Source organism: Cyprinus carpio, chromosome B14 (assembly GCF_018340385.1).
Source record: "Cyprinus carpio isolate SPL01 chromosome B14, ASM1834038v1, whole genome shotgun sequence".
NCBI classification, from domain to species: Eukaryota; Metazoa; Chordata; class Actinopteri; order Cypriniformes; family Cyprinidae; genus Cyprinus; species Cyprinus carpio.
The window spans coordinates 16,584,058-16,604,048 of NC_056610.1; the positions used below are offsets into that span (position 1 = coordinate 16,584,058).

The window sequence follows — 19,991 nt, forward strand, 5'->3', positions numbered from 1 at the left end:
TTTCTGGGAATCGTACGGCGAACGTAGTTCCAGGCAGCTCTCCTGACCGCGTTACAGTTCCATATCACTTCGCATAGTAAAACTGTAATAACAGAAATTACAGGGCTAACAATAACAACAACATGACAGACGATTTTCCGAAAATAAATACACATGACATTTCTCACTAGCGAGGTAATCACAGCGCTGTTTAGAGACGCTGCTGCAGAACACTGTTGAGGGACGCACAGAGGTAGCTAATTCACACAAGCTCTCTCTCTCTTTCTCTGTGTGTCTCTGTCTCTCTCGCTCTCCTTCTAATAACTGCATTAGAATGCTATCAGCGGCTCAAGCCTCCATTACGAGCTTTAAAATAACGTTTTGGAACCAGCAAAAGAGGCATTGGATGAGACGCGGAAGAAATAGTCCTACTTACAATAAGGATTTAATTACAAAAACCGGACGAATCCCTTTAAATATATCATCTGATCGATGTCTTGGGGTGTGGTAACCGTAGTATAAGCGGAGTAACGTTAATTGACTCCGGGCTTGAACTAGCAACGATCACCACCTCGGGTGTGCATTATTTTTCTAATAATTCAACGACCCTTCGTCAAATATTCCTTACATATTATTAAACAGTTAGTTTTGAATAAGAACCAGTTGGCGCTTTGTTAAGCTAAAGTTATTCGTCGAGCTGTCTCTCGCTACCTGAAGACTAACTGAAAAACAAAGGGAAAACAAAGGGTAATTTAATGCCATTTATATTTTTAAATAATAACTAAAAAGCTAGCAAGTTGTCCAAACTAGTGGAATAGCCTACTTTTGTTGAGAATGGTACAAAATTTGCATTTTCTGAACATCCTGCGTGTGGTTTCTTTGTAAGTTTGCTGAGGCCTCCTAGTGTTGAGAAGCACAGGCTGCAGCTGGCTTTATGTCTATCCCTGCGTCTCAATGTTCATACTATCCATCCTAGATCCTAGGTATGTGAGCTTAGAATAAGTGTGTCCCAAAGCATAGTATGTTGAAAAGAGTATGCCAAAAGTCCCCGGATGGTCTACTATTTCAGGTCGATCCATGCGCACTCTAATGGCTAAAATTGCCCACAATCCATTGCGCTTTGGCGAAGGATTCGGTCCAGGACTACAAACACGAATAAAAACGTGTTAGAAAAACTACAAATGTGGCGGATGCGCGCGATCAACGGTTAGGTAGAGAGATTTACAAGTTTACAGGGGTTTGAGTTACTAATGATCAGAGCTGGGTAGTAACGGATTACATGTAATCTGGATTACGTAATCAGATTCCAAATCTCAAGTACTTGTAATTAGAGTAAACTACTTTTTAAAATACTCGTAATCAGACTACAGTTACTTTTTTATGGATTACATGATTACATATTATTTACACAATGGTAATAAGTTTTCTTTTTTAACGTTTATATTTTTTCCTAATAACCCTGCCGCTTATATACGTTCGTGATTCTTCAGTTTTTCCGGCGGAGAGGGGGGAGGGGTGTCAGAATCACGCTCAGAAGAAATCAGCAACAAGATAATGGAAAATAGCGGGTAAAGCAGCCTTTAATCACTGGATGCACAGACATCATTTCATTTTTAAAGAAAGACACGGGAAAATGTCACTGTTCAGTGTAAGAGCTGCCTACCACAGATTAATTTGCTGTCCACGGAAATCTTTGTCCTAGCAAAGTTATTGCTGGGAATTTCATGTTCTTTAATATATTTTTTGTAATGTTGATTTTTCTTCATTGTTACTACCTTATGCACTTCAAGGCCCCGTCCACACGGAGACGCATTTCGCTGTATATGCATACATTTTGTAAGTATAGGTGTTTCGTCCACACGGATCTGGGGTTTTGGAAGAGTGAAACCGATGTATTTTTAAACCGGGTCCCAGAATGGATAAATTTGAAAATGCCGCCTCATTTTCATGTGGACTCCGTATATTTTCTGAAACGATGATGTCATCAGCCCACGTCTCGCCCCTAGTCAAACACTGCTACGTCACGTAAGAGCAACAAAAACATGAACAAACACTGAACAATTGTTTTTTTTATTAATTAACATTAACACAAATTAATTAATGTATTGTTCAATGTTCGTTTGGTATACCGAGCGCAAGGTTTATGCGCATAGTCCATGTCTTCTCCGTTCTTAATGTGTCTCTATGGCAGAATTTCAGTGCCTTATGCTGGTCTGGCATGTGTACTACATCGTTTGGTGTCTTTTCCTCATTAGTACTATGCACTTAAAATGTTTGAGATGGATAGAAATGTCATTGCTGTGTGAATTTGTCTTTTTCAGAATGTATGTTTGGAATGTAGCTAATGTTTTTCATTGATACATCATATACACTTCTAGTGTTTTTTTGTTTTTTTTTTAATATTTGACCTATCAGGGATATTGCTGTAAATTTCATGTTTTTCAATATTGTTTTTTGTAATGTAGCTGTTTTCTTTTACTTAATTCTAAGTTTAATATGCTTTAAAATCATAAGATGTTAGCAAACACTTACAGCAAGGTACATTAGTGTTAGTATTTTTTTTAAGAATTAACTTTCCATACATTGCACTTGAAAAAGAAGCTATTGACTTAATTAAATATATTTTTTGGAATATATATATATTTTTTATCTGTCAAAATAGCACAAGATTAGGCTAAATCATTATATGTGATATCAAATAAGGGTTAGCACAAATGTAATCTAAATGTAATCCAAAAGTAATCAGATTACGTTACCAAAAATGTGTAATCTAAGAGATTATATTACTGACTACAAATTTTGTCATGTAATCTGTAATCAGTAACTGATTACAATTCATAAGTAATCTACCCAGCTCTGCTAATGATCAACATTTAACCTGGTAAAAAAATATGAATTTATAGTTATCCGTGTTATATTTCATCTGCAACAGCAATATGAACTTTTATAAACATCAATTTGGTCGTTACCTTTTAAACGCATCATTATGCAGAACATATTAGCAGAGTTCTCCGCATGAAAGACCCGCGACTGCAGATCAACGAGCTACTTCTTTTCTCTCCAGTACTATTGGAAGTTAAATTAAATGAAACGTGAAGTATGTTAACTGTTACAAGATGATTGACAGGCCAGTTTACAGTGATAGGGTGCGTGTAACAGGTGCGACAGAGCAATTGTGTGACGTGATAGTATGTCCCAAAGCTTGCATACTCTTCTACTACACACTCAAAGTGTGTTCTTTTTCTTCACCAAGAGAGTACATACTTTAAGGGCGTAGTATAAGTAGGCACATTGAGACGCAGGGAAAGACATTAATAAACCGCAACGCCCTCTAATGGTGCTCCCTAGTAGTGAAGGGGAATGACATGCAGCCATATTTGACTGTACTCATCAAGCCCTTCCCCCCTTCAGCATCTTCAGCAGGACAGTGAAGAAAACTGGAGCGGGACAACGGATGCCAATCGAAAGGAGACTTTACCGAAGATGGCCTCGCCAAGAACCATAACCATTGTCGCCCTTTCCTTTGCACTGGGTCTGTTCTTCGTGTTCATGGGTACAATTAAACTCACACCAAGGTTAAGCAAAGATGCCTATAGTGAAATGGTAAGTGATCGTCGCTTAGCAGCATCCATGTGAGCAAATGAAGCTTCAGCTGGAGGCAACCGGCTTTTGTTTTAGGAGGGGGTGCGAACGTAACTGGCTCTTTTTGCATTTTTCTATAAAATGTCGCTGCCTGCTTGTTTAACAATAATTTAATGTTCATTCTTTGTATTGGATGTGTCGGTGAATATAAGATAAACTTAATTTAATTCCATCTATAAGCTTAGATATAAGAAAGACATAATTAAAATCCTGATACTGAGTCGAATTATGTAAAACATCATTGGAGCAGCTGAACAGCGCACAGCCGCAACATTGTTTCATTACAGCAAAAAATAGGTCAATTATGACATTACAATGCGCATCATCTGTATGATAAACAGAAGAAACGCTCTCAGATATGACGTGTGATGATTATCTTCTAAAACAATCCTTTTAAAGCAGCTCATGATAAAGCAATGGCGCCGCTTTCCAGCAAATTCTATCTTCCATCTGCAGGTGTAGCAGCTGCTGTGCTGATGTCATAGACGCGCGTGTGTGTGTGTGTGTGTGTGTATATATATATATATATATATATATATATATATATATATATATATATATATATATATATATATATATATATATATATATATAAATTACAGTACAATTCAATGCAATACAGTTGGGTCAATATAAGCATTACAATATTACAAAAACAAAAATATATCAAGCATTTGCATCTATCTATCTATCTATCTATCTATCCATCCATCCATCCATCCATCCATCATTTCATTTTTGCAGTGTATATAATACATAGTTAAATGTGTAACATATGTATTAATGTTAAATATTCTTGACAAAAATGTAAATTTGATGTTTCTGTTTACTTTCCAGAAAAGGGCATACAAGAGTTATGCAAAGGCCCTTCCAGCACTGAAAAAAATGGGCGTTTCTTCTGTACTTCTACGCAAGATTATTGGTACTCTTGAGGTGGGATGTGGAATTGTTCTGACCCTTGTGCCAGGGAGACCAAAAGACGTGGCCAACTTTATTCTGCTACTGGTCATGCTAGCGGTGCTTTTCTTCCACCAGCTGGTTGGAGATCCTCTAAAACGCTATGCTCATGCCCTAGTGTTTGGTATTTTGCTGACGTGTCGGCTGCTCATTGCTCGTCAGGGTGAGGACCGGCCTGAGAGGGAGGAGAGACGAGAAGAGCAGATCACTGCCCAGGAAAAGAACAAAGTCAAAGTTTCTTAGCTCCACAATTGCAGAAGGAGCACCTGGCAGCAGATCTGTTTCTCTGGATAGTAGAGAAGGTGCTCGGGAAAAAAAGACAGTAGTCCCAAAAGGTGATTTATGTCCCACAACTACATAACAGAAGCCAGAAAACCAGATCTTATTTTACGTTTACCTCATGTCTCACCTGTAAAACTTCTTATTTAAAACACAAATTTTCAGTTTGGACAATCACCATTGTGGCAACTGTTTTGGTTGTGGTTTTGCAACAAAAGATTAAACTACTGTAATTCCCAGTTGTATTTATTGTTATTATTATTATTTTGGCCCTGCATTGAACAATATCCAAAATGCCACTTTTAAGATTATACTGTGATACACGTTTCTTCAAATGTCAACAGTTTTTTGTGATGGTTTATTTACTTTTGAGCTACTGTCGATGAATACTATATAAAACCGGTTCTGTTTACACTGAGATTGATTTTTTATTATTAAAAAATGCTGTACATCATTTGTTTAAATGTTCGAGTCAGATGGCAGACAGTAGCTTTTCTGGTGCCTCAAAATCTGTTACAACCATCCAAACTGAAAACATAACAGCAGTTTGTTTAGGTACATGTAAGTTCTGCATGTTATTATTCTTTTTTAATTTGCATATAATAATATTTCTTTGTTTCTTTTGATCAAATTTGATTTTCTAGGTTGTCTCTCAAACACAGTCAAATAAAAAATTTATCCTTGGATTCTTCTTATGGTTCTTTTCTCCTTTTGAGTCATAGAACTACCACATTGTTTTACAATTTTTATTACTAAAATTTTTTTATTTTTTATCTACTGTATTTTCTTTAGATCAATTTGTTCCTTTATACTGTTCCTGAAAACCCAGCACTTCTCATTTGAGGTGTCTTACTAATTTTACATACTAAATTCAGTTTATGCATCACTACTAATAAACTGAAGAGATGAATCAGGTGTCTCAAATAAGGATACATTCTAAATGCACACTGCTGGAAGGAGTAGAATTGAGAAACTTGTCTGATATGTTTGGATGTATACTGATAATTTGCTGTTTGTAACTGAGTAAAAATACCTAACGGAGAACATGACCTGTGTCTAAACCTTTACCAGAATGCCCAGCTAGTTCATGACCTGAATTGTGCATTCTTAGTTTACACAGAATGGGTCATATTAAAATTTGACAGTGAGGGGTAACAACTGATGTTTGTGCATGCAGATGCTGACAATAAAACCTCTATGCAGTTTATCATGGAGTTTGGTGACAGTATTAAAAACACCACTTGTGATTTTTATGTCTTGCTCACTTTTTACTAAACGGATTTAAATAGAATGAAAAATAGAAAAAAAAAATCAGTCCACCAAAAGAAATACTTAAAGTGTGGATGTATAGTATTTTCTTAGTATGCATCATTAGAGTATCATCACATAATAGTATAACGGTGCCCTTTTTTCTTTTACAGTTCTTACCACTTAATAACAACCAATCTATTTATCAAATATAGTCAACTCAGTATCTTGATGTCTCAAAATTTGGTCTGATAATTTGCTGTTATATAATGAATATTTTAATTCATTTTTCAACCACTTTGACGTTGCTCTCCCCAGTCCAGTAGGTGGCAGATAAGCACATTCTACGTTGGTTTGCCAACCACCATAAAATATCACATGAAGTTGAAGAATGGCTACAGGCTACAGCCAGAGAATGTCTAATATGGCGAGAAGTTTCACTCTCACTACACTTCCGGCTTCTGAACTGGTTGCAGTTCCACTCTGATTCCATATGAGGGCGCTCACAGGACGAGTGCAGAATGAATGGAGGTCAATGGCGGTATACCCCACAAAATCCACTTTTCTCAGGATATAATTTTTTTGTCTAGTAATTTGAATGTTGTATTCGAAAGGAGATGCAAAGAAATTATATATTGCTGGGTGTTAGATTTTTTAGAGTCACTTATTTGCTTTAAAAAGTATTTTAAAATGTCAATGACGTCATACGTTATGCGTTCATTAGCAGAATGCTAGCGTGTTATGGGCAACAACAACTCAACCTGTAAGAAATCGAAAGGACATAAGTACTCGTTCATTCAACTTTCCACCTATAACCCATGTTGAACTTGCAAAACCTACAATCAGATCTGAGATTTCTCAACGGCAATCGGGTGAAAGGAACAAATTTAGCCGTCTAGCCCCATAGACTCCCATTCATTTTGCACTCACGGCGATCGCCCCCAGTGGAACTCTGGTGGAACTGCAACCAAAATTCGGTACAATAGGACTTAATAGGGAGTGGGAAGGCTCTCCGTAGACGGGCTCTGCTACAGCCCTACAGCCAGAGAGCTCAAGCTCAAAGCTGCGTTTTCCAAAAGCATCGTAGCTGATCGTAGCTCGATTGGTTTCAATGGGTCCACGATAATTATTAAAAAAATGCTGTACATCTTAGTATCCTACCAGTAATACCTTGGAAATAATAGTAATAATAATTATACATATATATATATATATATCACCCCTTAGAGAAATGTATCTTAGACACAGTAACCACGTATATAATATATTAGCCGTATAATAATTTACATTCGTGGAACTTCCCTTGGTATTCATTTGACTGTGCATCTAATTTGCCTTGCCTTGCCTTAACAACGATAAATGCAAATTACGAATTCAATGAAAAAAATAAATAAATAATGAATTCTGAAACACAACCATACATTAATAACGCAGTAAAGCTATTCCGCTTTCAGCTCATTGCGCTAGTGGCAGTACAGGAAGTGATGCAGTGCGCATGTTCAAACGGTCGCGGCAGATTTGGCGTTTGGTTTGAATGTGTTTCTTCAGCGACCGAGACAAACACGCGAGAGAGAGCAAATAATAATATAATGTAGCGAAAAAATGGCCGATTTATCTAACCTTGCGGGGTTAGGCTCCGAGCCGTCCGGACAAATAGACTCCTCCGTCTCCTCTGCGAGCAACAGAAGTTTGCGTTTGGCAGAAAAAGAGAAGAGAAAAGGCGAGGCGGATCCCTTTGGTCTCGCGGTGAAGTATTTGTCTCAGGGTAAGTGCAGCATAAAACATTATAGAAACGGATTACAAAAGCTATTTTAAAGTGTTATCGACGTTTAATAGTAGGTACTTTTTTATTTCAATAACTGTTCCTTTAGTTCGTCCTTTAGTAACTCTGATAACGACCTAAAGTCTGTTAGGTTCTTTTGTTTATCTGTGTGAGGGTGTCGTCATCAGATACTGCATCACATCTAAGTGTCATAATATCTGTTTACATGTATTGTTGTATGATACAGTGGAAGTTGGCACAGTAGTCAGAGGTAATGATGAGCTGGAGAGGAATATGGTGAGGGTGGAGACAGTGGCCCTCAGTAAGGGTCTTCCTCCAGAGGTCATCACAGTACTACTGGACCTGGCTTTGAGCCTCAATGCAGGTAATATAATTAGAGGATGCACAGATTTCTTCAGCTGTATTTGTTTACATTATAACATGAGCAGGAATTCATCATGAGAAACATTATAGCAATTAGATCACAATCAAACATATCAGCAGTTGCTCATCCTCTTTCTGCTAAATGGCTTTAGTGGTTTATGGCACAGATAATTAAATTCAGTTTATCTGACAGGAACTGCAAACTGTACCCGTGTGCTGAAGTTTCTCATACCTGCCACAGTGGTGCCGCAGGAGGCCATTGTAAAGGGGGTGTCGTGGCTGTGTGTAGGGAAAATGCCAATGAATGCACAGGTGAGGGCTGTCGATTGTATCTGCTCATTTGCTTTTGGTTCATAGGTATCAAAATTAGGTACCAGAAATGAAAATGTAATACATTTTATAAATCTTGAAAGATTCATCTATATATTATGTTCTTTTATTATTATTTTTTTCCTTTATTTAATGTATATATATAATTTTTTTTTTTAGTTATTTACATTTTAATTAAAATATCATAATGTCTCTGTCTTATGATGGAATGACAGACTTCTCTCTGGTTATGTATTTAGGACTTTGACAGTTATTTAGTCCCCCCTTAAACCGACCCCTGAAGGCTTGATTTCATCTGACTCCATTTTTTTTTTAATGCATCACCCACATCTCAAAATCCAATCAACACCTGTTGCATAGAACCAAGTCTTGTATCTGTCCCTGTCAGAATCTGTCACTGCTTCTGTTTCATTGCTATTTTTGAACACTTGGTTCATATCTTTTCTTTTGGTTCTCTTTGTCCGCTGGGTGCTCACTGTTTTTGACCTGATTGACTGCAAAGATGACTTGAGGTCCATTTATGGCTTCATTTTCAGCTTTGTGACAGAAGAAAATCTGGTTAGTTGTGCTTTGCAAAGTTTTTTTCTAATTTAGGATATGTCCATGTTGTAAGTCTACTGGCATATGTTTTATAATTGCATTAAAAGAAAAAGTCTTTCAAGTTAATTTACTAGGCTAATTATTATAATTTTTTCTTCCAGTGCCCTTTTATTTGCCACTTGTTGTACCTTTTAACCATGCGGGAACATGGTGAGTTGATGACTAAGTGGTTTAATTTTTTTGTCTGTAAATGCTGTAAGAGTACAACATGATGTTACTTGCTTGTTATTCTGATTTTTTTTTTTTCCCCCACTTTCGTAGTTCACCCATACAGAGTCAGAAAACTGTTGGATATTCAGGCCAAAATGGTAAAGACTCCATCTATTAAAATAAACACCTCAATATCCTTTATTATAAAGATAGATTAACTGTAGTGCTAGAGAATGTTTCTTGTAATTGGATGTTTCATTTCACAAGTACTTTGTTTTTCTCTCCTTTTACCTATTAGGGTAGACAACCATTTCTCACACAACTTCTAGCACTCTACAAAGTGTTCCGACCAGACCTAGTGACGCTCTCTCTTCCATCAAGAGTGAGGGTTAGTGTATTGTATTCGTTACTGCTTTTTCCAACAGAGCTTTGTTCTTCTGCCAGGTGTTTCAGACTCTTAGACAAAGCAATTTTTTGTTTTTCAGACTGGATTCAAGAATCACAACTCCACCTGGAAAGTGGCTCTTAGTGCTGTGCAGAGGAAAAACAAGGGTGCTGTTTTAGTTGACCAGAGCCTCAGCCTGGATGTGAAAGAGAAGCCATCCTCCAGAAAGCGGGTAAGATGTCATCATAGTAATACTGTAAAGTAGGGCTGGGACGATAAATCGATGCAGAATCGTTTCTTGGATCGATTCTTAGATTTTCAGAATGCATCACGATTCCTCAGGAATCGATTCTGAGCTTAGATTTTAACAGCAGATTGCGCTCTAATCTAGTTTTTATCCGCACACTTAAATGCTCATGAAGAAGAGGGCTAAAGAGCGCTAGTGCATTTGGCATATCATGTAATTTCACCTCAGCTTAGAATGCTTTTATGACACGAGATTAATGTAAACACAACCCACTGTGAACCCCTTTGTAATTTGCTTCAACCTTTTCAAATTTTATGAATTATTATTTTAGGTTCAAGTGTGTGTAAGGATTTGGAAACAAGCAGAGTACGGTTGTTTCTAAAGCATGGAGTGCCATCTGATGTTCAAAACTATGCTCCGAATTGATTCAAGAAAGAATCGCGATGCATTCGGAGAAAATCAGAACCGATGCTGAATCATTTCTCGATTCGCGATGCATCGATTTATTTTCCCAGCCCTACTGTAAAGAGCTTTAGAGAACACTGACTTGTCAACTAAAGACTGTTACATGCATCAAAAATTTTAACAGATTTTAAAACACTAGACTTGCCTAAAAGCTGGGCATCATATACTAAATGATGCAGCCAGAATCAAAAAACACAATACACCCTGTTTCCACCAAATACAATGCACTTTTTGCCGGGAGACCAATGGGCAAATTCGGATGTGCTTCATTCACCGTTGTTACTGTTACGTGACTTACCAGTGCTAGGTGCGTCGTTTCACAACGTCGTTTCGTTCCTGTGGCCTCATCATGACGTCGTCAATAATAGTAGGCCATTTAGGTACTTTTCACCTACTGGTTTAAAGTGAAATTGAAAGTGAAGTAATGTGTCGTGGCCAAGTATGGTGACCCATACTTGGAATTTGTGCTCTGCATTTAATCCATCCAAGTGCACACACACAGAAGTGAACACACACATTGTGAACACACACCCGGAGCAGTGGGCAGCCAACCTTCGGGTCATAGGTCTGACTCGCTAACCATTAGGCCAGACTGTCCCACATGAATACTATGAATTTCACATACTATTTTTCTCACTACAGCATAATATGGAAGTAGGCATGTTTAGATGCAACTTATGCCTTTTAAAATTGACTTTGACTCCTCCAAACTGGAAATTGGGGCAGAAAACTGGCCTTGTATATTCCAGTCTTAAATGTGCAAGTTCTGAAATTATATGAATAGGGGACAAAAAGAAAATGTATCAGTTAATCTTTAAACTGAATGTATGTATCTAATGTCCACAGAAACTACATCACCTAGCGATACCTCCCTTGACCTCGGCATTCGACAGCAACTCCAGCAAGAAGGTGTTACGCCTGCAGGAGCTCCGTTCCTTCAAAGAGCTACTGGAGAACATTCACAATATAGAGGTAATGCACATGTCTTTTTATTGACTAGCAATATAATAGGATATTAATTTCCTGGCTCTTTAAATGCAAAATGCCATATTGCATAATATTCATCAAATTTACACGGATCTGCACTACTGTTGTTTGGCCACTTGGTGGAGATAAGCCTTCACAAGACTGATCAGTGAGCATGTCATCAAGTCTGCCATCTAATTTATATTACTGCAGAATCTTTCACAGTAGTTAAATCTCAGATGTAATTTTTAATTTTCGGTTTGTTTAATGTTCATCAACACTGTGGTGTCTGTAAGTACTAAACAATATATTACACTCTCAATTGGCAAGTCATAAAATATTTACAGATCGGACCCACTGACCTTATTTAATTCCTTTTAATGCAGACATTTATGCTTCATTCTGCTTCAAAATACTTTACAAAATGAATATCGTCATAGTGTTCCTGCACCATGTTTTAGGGTGATTTTGCAGTCTGCAATAGGAAAGGATTGAGGAAGAAGCTGGTGGAGTCAGTCATGTGGAAAAAAACAGTTCATTTGTGGCCGTGGGGAAAGATCATTGATTCTTTCTCACCGTGGCAACCCCATCATTAGAATCAGTCATTTCTCAGATGAATGATACATTTGCTTGTTAATTACAGAAGGATTCAGCCATGTCCGTTGTCAATCTGTCACTTAGTTTTATTTATTTATTATTTGTTGAAGTCCCGTATTGTGAGGCAGCTGTTTGTAGACTGACACAAATTACAGTTTTTGAAAAGAGTGAGAACGTAGAATGCTGGAATGTGTTTCATCTAAACTGTTGTACTAAACTGTCAGTTTCAGTACAGGTCTCAAAGGAGCCAGAAGTATGACTGAATTGGTTTATTTGCCTCCAGCTGTGTTGACAGCTCTTGGTTATGATATACTGTCTCTGTGTTTTGTAGATGCACGATGTATAGTATATTGCAGCTTTATGTTAAAGTCATAACTTGTTTTCAGCTGCCTGCCCAGATGGGTTCGCTTCTGGGATCAGCTCTGGCTCTGCACTATCTGGACTGTGTACAGGATGAATCTGCCTTCCTGCGCCTTAACTTTTGGCTTGGGCACTCATTGCAAGAGGGTAAATTTTCCATGTCATATTCCAAACCTTTTCAAGCTTATCTTAAGTCTCTCCTTGCCTTTAAAGTTCCCATTCAAATTCCAGTTCAGTAACATAATGCAGTTTATTCTTGTATGTTCTGGGCAGAGTTTTTACTATGTCCCGTGGATGGAAGTTCTGACAACACTTCAGAAGCCTGCCGCTTCCTGAGCACCATCCTCTTTTCACAGCAGTTCCTTCAGGTACAACCAAGCAACAGAAGACAAGTATAACTCAATAGGAAATTAACCTTGGCAGCCTCAAGGTTGGATGTTTAATATCAGAAACATGTGGCAGTTTATTCCACAAACCCCAGGACATCTATCAATCATTTTTTCTGCCTTGCTTTCTTTCTCTTCTGCGTTCCTGAATGATCTCCCCACTTGTAAAATCCCACATTGACAGGGTTTGTATTTGTGCATTGTTCTCAGGAGGGATTCTCCAGCACGGAGAGTTTTCTTTATAAGTTTCTGAGTGTGTGGGACGGCTGTCTACTCCGGCCGCAGATCCTGGATCTTCTTAGTGACATCCCCTTGATGCCAAGCTTCTGTGAGTGTCCCAATTACCTCTGCTGCAACCAGAGGAATTCAAGAAATACCATTTCTGCTCTCGTAACATTTTGCACTTGCTGACTTTTTAATTTTTGTGAAATGCATGGAGTGTTCTAAAAGATAAACAGTCCTTACCTTTAATGATAATGGCATGTCTACATTGTTTATTGATCAGATAACATATTTCATTGTCTTCAGCATTTTATTGGTCAGTGTAAGTAAAACTGTAACCTAACGTTTCTTTTCTTCATCTGTAGACATGCATAAACTTCTCTTTGAGCCACTGAAGCAACTGTATTTTACATCCACAGTATTTTTCAAGGTTTGTATGTTGTTTTTTGTCTTCCTTTCTGTTTGTTTGTATCAAGCACAAGCATGACCGTGTGAGCCAGGATGTCAATGAATGCTTAAATCGTTCAGACATAAGTGAATTACTCTTTCTACACAAAGCCGTGGCATCTTTACACTTCCTGGGATGTTATTTGAGTGGTGTTGTGATTAAGCTCACAGCAGTTGAAAGCCGGATTTGATTTTTTTCTCGCTCTTATCTGAATGTGCCTTTTCACATTGTCCTCCTCACAGTGTAGTGTCATCGAGTGTCTGAATAGCATGCTGGTGAAGTGGCTGACATGGCATTCAGTCAGCGCATCAGAGGGCGGTTTGGACATCAGTCTTAACAGCAACAGCAGCATGTGAGTATACCAAAAATATGAAATAAAAATTGACAGTTTAGTTAGTTATCAACACATTTTCACAACCTATTTAAAAAATAAACAACTTTTCTTTTTGCTCAAGTAACCAAGGCTGTGTAGGCAGAGAAAATGGTATTAACTGATAATAATATTGCCAAAAATGCTTAATTACTTATTCTTGATAAAATCTTGGAGTAGTCTTGGAAACATGTTGCTTAACTAGTATTTAAATAACTTGCAAATGCTGTTGTCTTTAATGTGACTTGCACTTTACTGAGTCCTCTGAGAGTTTTTAATGTCTGTCAAAAACTCTCTGTCTTGGAAAACATTGCAGAAATAATCTGAAGAAATGGGACCACACTCCAGTGATTGTACTCTTTAAAAGTCTTGCCTGAGGTTTACCACTGCAGATTTCTTTATATTTTATATTTAAAAGAGATCAATGAACTGCTCCTGTGGTCGGGCTCCATCTGAACCTCGTTTACCCTAAAAGTGTTCTGTGGAACGGTGTGTAATGAAGTGCGGTGGATTTTTTCCCTCGCCTGTCGTGTATTGCTTCTTTCTCGCTGCTGATTTGGTTATTTTTTTATTACATTACTGAAGTGCACAGCTGAAGGAGAAATTATGATCAAGGGCAAAACCCTGTTTGACTGCGCCGGTGTGCCATGCATCAATGCGATACACCCATTATTCCCTTTTTCGCTTTGGGTCTCTGTGCTGTGCGAATTGTGTGGGTGCCAAGCATAGCACAAAGACACATCTGGTGTGTACTAGGTGTGATTTTAGCTGATTTATTTTGTACGTTCTGCAAGGAAAACTCGTTTTTCAGATGTTATTTTGTGTATGCTTTCAAAGAAGTGAGCGAAAAGAATAATGCACTCCCTTTCCTAGGACTATGACCTTGTCTGGTTTCATGGACTCAGTTATGGAGCTGGTTCGCTTTGTGGGACTGCTGGCATCTGAGGGACTCCGTCTGGAGAGCTGCCATGTTCTTCTGCTCAACCAGACACTTGCTTTCTATGAGACGGTACACTCAACTACGATTAACTTAATTAACATGATGTTCTTGGCAAAGTGACATCAACCGAAATTCCAGCCTGAGTTTTACTAAGATTTATGTGCTGATTTTCGTCTAGTAGATTTAGTGCAACAAACCCTGCTGTTAATGTCTTTGTGCTAATGCAGACTTTTTTTTTCTCATCATGTCTAGGTGTGTGACATGTTTTTGAAGTTCAGTTTGCCTCTGATCATCATGCCTCCGGCTGGGGTTTTCTACCCAGCGCTCTTTGCCACAGACTCTGTCAGCGTGGATAGGCTTGGCTACATCATGTACAGGTACTATATGTGAGCTATTATAAGCTTTATGGGTCGTTTTATCACTCTGGTAAATCCTAGAGATTTTCTGCTTGAGATGTTAGCCTGGCCATGCTAGATTAAGGGCATCTTCTGGAACTTTTGGGTGAATGAGCTGGGTGAAGGGTAAGGTTCTCTTCATCGCATGTGCGGTTCCCATGGCAGAGGGACACCTGTGTGCTGCTGGCTAAACTGAGAGCAACAGCCTGAACCTTCAAATGCATTACATTGCCATGGCATGATGCCTGTAAGCAATAGATGAAATCAAGTATGAAGATCCTTTCATCTGCTTCTGCACGCAAACCTTTCAGTGGTTCTGTGAAGGCCTTAAAGGGAAAGGTTCACTCAAAAATCAAAAGACTTCCATTTTTATACTATCATGCCAATATGAAAGAATATATAAGCTACTGCTTTCCATATAATGAAAGTTGATGGGGATTTATAGTGCCAAGCTCCAAAAAAAGACAAAGTATCATACAAATCATATGAGAACTTTTTGAGAGAACAATTGTGTTAGGAACAGACCAACATTTTTGCCCACTTGTTTGCTAGGCTTTCATTTTTAGTGTATTACTATTGTTGGCTTAAACGTGCTGAGGGAAAAGTCAAACCGGAAAATTCTTATTCTCAAATAAGTTTTGAGTCTACCAACATTAATTTCACAATTGTAGTGTGAAGTGTGTGTAGTGTATATCTGACTTAAGCTATTTCATGTTTCTTTTTTTAAATAGAACAAATAATTCTAGTATAATATGTTAGCTTTATTAAAAAAAATCCTGTTGTTATATCCTTTTCTCAGATACCGGAAGAATCTGACCTTGGCTAAGAAACAAGAGCAGCAGAGAGAGGTAATGAGGAAACAGTGTCATAAAATGAACACATAGCAAAGTCATGAAAAGCCAACTGTGTGTATGCAAGAGGTTTTGTGTCTAAATAATTTACTCATAATGGGTAAATTAGAAGGACCTTCAAGCTGTGCTTTTAAGAATTTACAATGAAGCTCCTGGAGGCTATTGCTGTAATCCTCACCTTACCTGCTGGGGATGAAAAGAGAAATTTCTTGATTGAATCCCAGTGAGTCAAAGCATGGCACTGGTGTTGCAGTGAATAAAATGGGCAAATAATTTGATCACAGCATTGCACTTTTGTCATTTAAAATATATATGTGATTGATTGTCTCAAACTGTAACCCATTAGATCCATTTAGTGGAACCAAGGTGTTATTGTACCCACAAGCATTCTGTGGAATTTGAATTTACACTTTGAGCTAAAAATGTGTCTTGACAGGTGTTGACTTGTTCAGTAGTTTCACGTTTAATATTTTCTCACATTACAGCAAACATTCCACATTAGCAGAAACACATACAAGGAGTTTAATCGGAACCTTCAAGCCATGGTGAACTCCATGTGGAACTCCTGGTGGTGCGTCCCTGGTTCAGATATTGAGATTGACAAGGATCTTATCGCTCTGAGCAAAGTGGCAGAACCCTGGTGCCGTTTCGATCTCATCCACCACCCGGCGCTTTTCAGCTATGCCATCGAATTTCATCAGAGGGTGAGCGAGATATTCTCACACTAGTGACATTTAAAAACACGAGAGTTTGTAATCGCACAGTGATGCTGGACTGTCATCTCATCTGGAGCAAAGGAAAGGGACTCAGCTGCGCAAGCTAATTAGATGATTATATTACATCAAGTGTAAAGCCTTGTGTCACTACTGGGGACAGCGCAGCCTCCACTTTTCACTAATAACTTTAGGAATGGACAAGGAGATAAATGTGGTATTAATGTATCTTTTATAGAGGATCCATTAATACAGAATCACATTTTATTATTCATGGAAGCTGTGTGAGACTGGAGTTTTCATCATCTTTAATAATACAAGTACCTTTTTTGGTCCGACTGCAACATTCAGAAGTGTACTACTGAGATTTAGAGCAAAGGGAGAACAATGAATATTTATGTGTTCTCTTTATCAGTGTTGGCCGGAGAGGAAGAACGTGGATCTCGGTTCTATTAAGGTACTAAAGTTATATCATCTCCTTTTTATTAAAAACTACTTATTTCAGGTCAACATGGGAGCTTTTTTTTTTTTTAATCAGTCATATTCTGTTGCAATATTCCACACCGTAACTCTTCTTTTCATGTTTGCAGACCGGGAAGTACTGGAACTGGTATATGGAGTTTCTCTTTAATCAAGGTTTCTATGGCCTCAACAACTTTATTCAGACCAACACTGGGCACGGCTCCACGTTGAATAGTCAAGAAGACGGGCAGCCCAAGAGTCAGCCTTGATGCTGGCAGGAAGTCCAGGTGGCAGGGATGTTCATAAAACATGTATATATTTTATAGTCATCATCCGAAAGAGGGCAGAAAGGAACCACTTGCATAACTGTAAATACTGAATGTACATTACAAGCCATTTTGTTACTTTCCAGTCTCTTTTAGTGTTGTGTATATTTTTAGGCCTTTTTTTGCTTTTTATCTTTTGTGGACAAAAAAAAAAAAAAACTAAAACATTGTGATTAAAAAAAAATACTGCTTTTACTGCCATCTAAAAAACAAAATCCCATTATTTATAACATTTAAAACTGATGATCAAAGATGGATTAATAGTCTTGTTTTTTATTCCTGTAAACCAAATGGGCTACGTATCTTTGATCCACCTGACATTAAAATAAATCCTTTGTTCTCAGATCCAGCATGAGGTAAAGCAGTGTGGTGCAGGCTTTTGCCATTTTTTGTAAATGATTAACTTTACATTAAACTGGACTTATTTGGGGACCTGCTAATGTGCAGTGATTTAGAGCTGTTGTGAGATATTTGTCTCAAAGTAGTTGTGTTAAGGGTAATTCGCACAACAAATCTGTTTTTAATATTTCAAATGCATGGTTTTACTGATAAATATATCATTTAAAAATATGAATTGTTTAAAATGCTTATTTATTGAATTTAGCATGCATAATTAGCCTTTTGTAATAAGCTGGTTAGCTCAAAGACCTTAAAGTAGATCTAATGTGATTTGAATGCAAAGGATAAACATTCTGCCTATCACGAAATCAAACCCTATAAAGACTGCTTCTTTAAAAATCAATAAAGACCATTGTTTTCCCACAGAAACACTGTAAGCATCCTCTAGGGAACTTGGTCCAAGTGCATCCTAGGAAATCTCAGCATCAAGGCAGTGTGAGCAAAGCTCTACGGCTTTACGTTTTACAGCCCATCTCATAAATGTGAGCGCCTGCAACTCTGCGTGACATGTCTTCGTGTTTATGAAGGGCTCTGGAGATGTCTCGCGACGATATGTCCCCTCTCTGGTCCGAGCTATTTTCAGCGCGAGCGCGTCACGTTGCCGTCCAGCAAACTTCATCTGGAGTGAATGAAGAATACGCGCACACCTCCGGGATTACAGCTCATGCGTTATCATGAATTGAGGCAGGTGCACAACTTCAAACGATGAATTCTGCGAGCGCAAAACTGCGTGATCTACCTCGCTCGGCTGATGTCCTTGTTCATGAATGAGAGATTATTCGTTCATCGCCTTCTGCCCGATCATCACCTCCACTCTCATCGCAGCTTTCCGCTTTTCATCTGAGCGTCCGTGTAAAATGGAAATCTGAAGTGCTCCACTTTCGCAGTTTCTCACCTTTCAAAGAAAAAGGTAGGACTTTATTTGCTGTAACGTTACTTGACAAGTGTGCCGTGACGATGGTTAGAACCGTTACATTCACGCGAAGCCTTTAGTTTCAGTTTAGAGACGCGATATAAATCAAGCTTGTGATATCCGTTATTATTAATGCAAACTCCTCGATCGGTGGTTTATAGAAAGGCCTGATGTGGACTGGCTTTCCTGTCTAACCGGTTGACACGTGAAGCCAGTGTAGCGGATCCTGTGGTTTATCATCTTGTCCGATGCTCTATTAAGAAAAATGTCTTGGAAGTGTCGCTTACATTATGACAGTCATCGGCCGGTGAATTTATGAGCTGAGTTAAGCGCGTCTATATGTAACCTGTAGGAACGGCAATCGTAAAGAATTAAGGGTTCTAGTTCCTATTCTTATCGATTCCTCTTTCATTAACGTTAGCTGGTCTTTTGGTACTTTTGAGGGAGAAATATTCATGGGGGAAAAGAAATGCAATTCCTATTGCATTGCCCTCAGCAGACGGTTGGCATAGATCATTTCAGATTTTAACAGAACAGGTTTAATTTATCAGGAAAAATACAATTCTTGCAAAGTGTTTTCGTAGTTTTTATTAAGAGAAGAATGCAATCAATGATTGGAAGAGACTGTCTATTAAGATTAATTCTTTCGAGCTACACTGGTCATTAATTCTTGGAATAGAAATAGTCTTTTAGTATCTTAAAAGGGTCCTATATGCTTTTTCAACTTTAGTTAGTCTGTAATGTTGCTGTTTGAGCATAAAAAAAATATGCAAAGTTACAAAGTTCAAAGTCCAGTACAAAAGGAGATATTTTATTTAACAGAAATCACTTTTCAAAAACTACAACGAACGACTCGTTTGGACTACAATGCATATTTTCGGGATTTGTGATATCACAAAGGTCGACGAATGGGACGAGACCTGGTTGAGCTGCAGTAGAGAAGGTTATTGAGTGTTATTACTGTGTCGGAGACATCCCAACACACACAAGCCAAAAGAACTTACAACGATCACAATCAAAATCACTAAACTGCGCTCAAATTTATTTGATTTTGACGCAATATTTACACTGAAGTTTGCAGGCGGCTATGGTAAGAGGCATGACATTTCCCGACCAGGCGCCGAGTGCTACCAATCACAACACACACTGTCCCAGCTAACCAATCACAGCACATTTTGTATTTCAGAAGGCGGGCCTTCATTTGATACAGGAACT

The 19,991-nt window shown here is 38.1% G+C and overlaps 3 protein-coding genes across 7 annotated transcripts in view; all 3 read left to right on the plus strand.

The window, feature by feature from the left end:
- Window positions 1-3,315: 3,315 nt before the first annotated feature.
- tmem35 (transmembrane protein 35) lies at window positions 3,316-5,541 on the plus strand. The gene is made up of 2 exons (XM_042738256.1): window positions 3,316-3,582; window positions 4,459-5,541. The coding sequence occupies exons 1-2, from the start codon at window positions 3,463-3,465 to the stop codon at window positions 4,819-4,821; spliced, it is 483 nt and encodes a 160-aa protein (XP_042594190.1). The 5' UTR covers window positions 3,316-3,462; the 3' UTR covers window positions 4,822-5,541.
- A 2,025-nt stretch (window positions 5,542-7,566) lies between these two features.
- On the plus strand, window positions 7,567-17,893 carry LOC109102380 (centromere protein I-like). The gene is made up of 20 exons (XM_042738264.1): window positions 7,567-7,870; window positions 8,115-8,252; window positions 8,445-8,563; window positions 9,032-9,139; window positions 9,283-9,331; window positions 9,443-9,489; window positions 9,630-9,719; window positions 9,817-9,948; window positions 11,275-11,400; window positions 12,378-12,498; window positions 12,625-12,719; window positions 12,948-13,065; window positions 13,325-13,389; window positions 13,650-13,759; window positions 14,651-14,786; window positions 14,970-15,094; window positions 15,912-15,960; window positions 16,449-16,667; window positions 17,092-17,133; window positions 17,267-17,893. Exons 1-20 carry the CDS (start codon window positions 7,708-7,710, stop codon window positions 17,405-17,407), a joined length of 2,193 nt encoding a protein of 730 aa, XP_042594198.1. The 5' UTR covers window positions 7,567-7,707; the 3' UTR covers window positions 17,408-17,893.
- Window positions 17,894-18,038: 145 nt separating this feature from the next.
- The window catches only part of LOC109101834 (dystrophin-related protein 2), a 110,017-nt gene continuing 108,064 nt past the window's right edge, over window positions 18,039-19,991 (plus strand). For all 5 annotated transcript variants that reach the window (XM_042738259.1, XM_042738257.1, XM_042738260.1 and 2 more), the window contains exon 1: window positions 18,039-18,773. The gene's annotated coding sequence lies outside the window, so the exon portion shown is untranslated. The remainder of the gene's footprint in view (window positions 18,774-19,991) is intronic.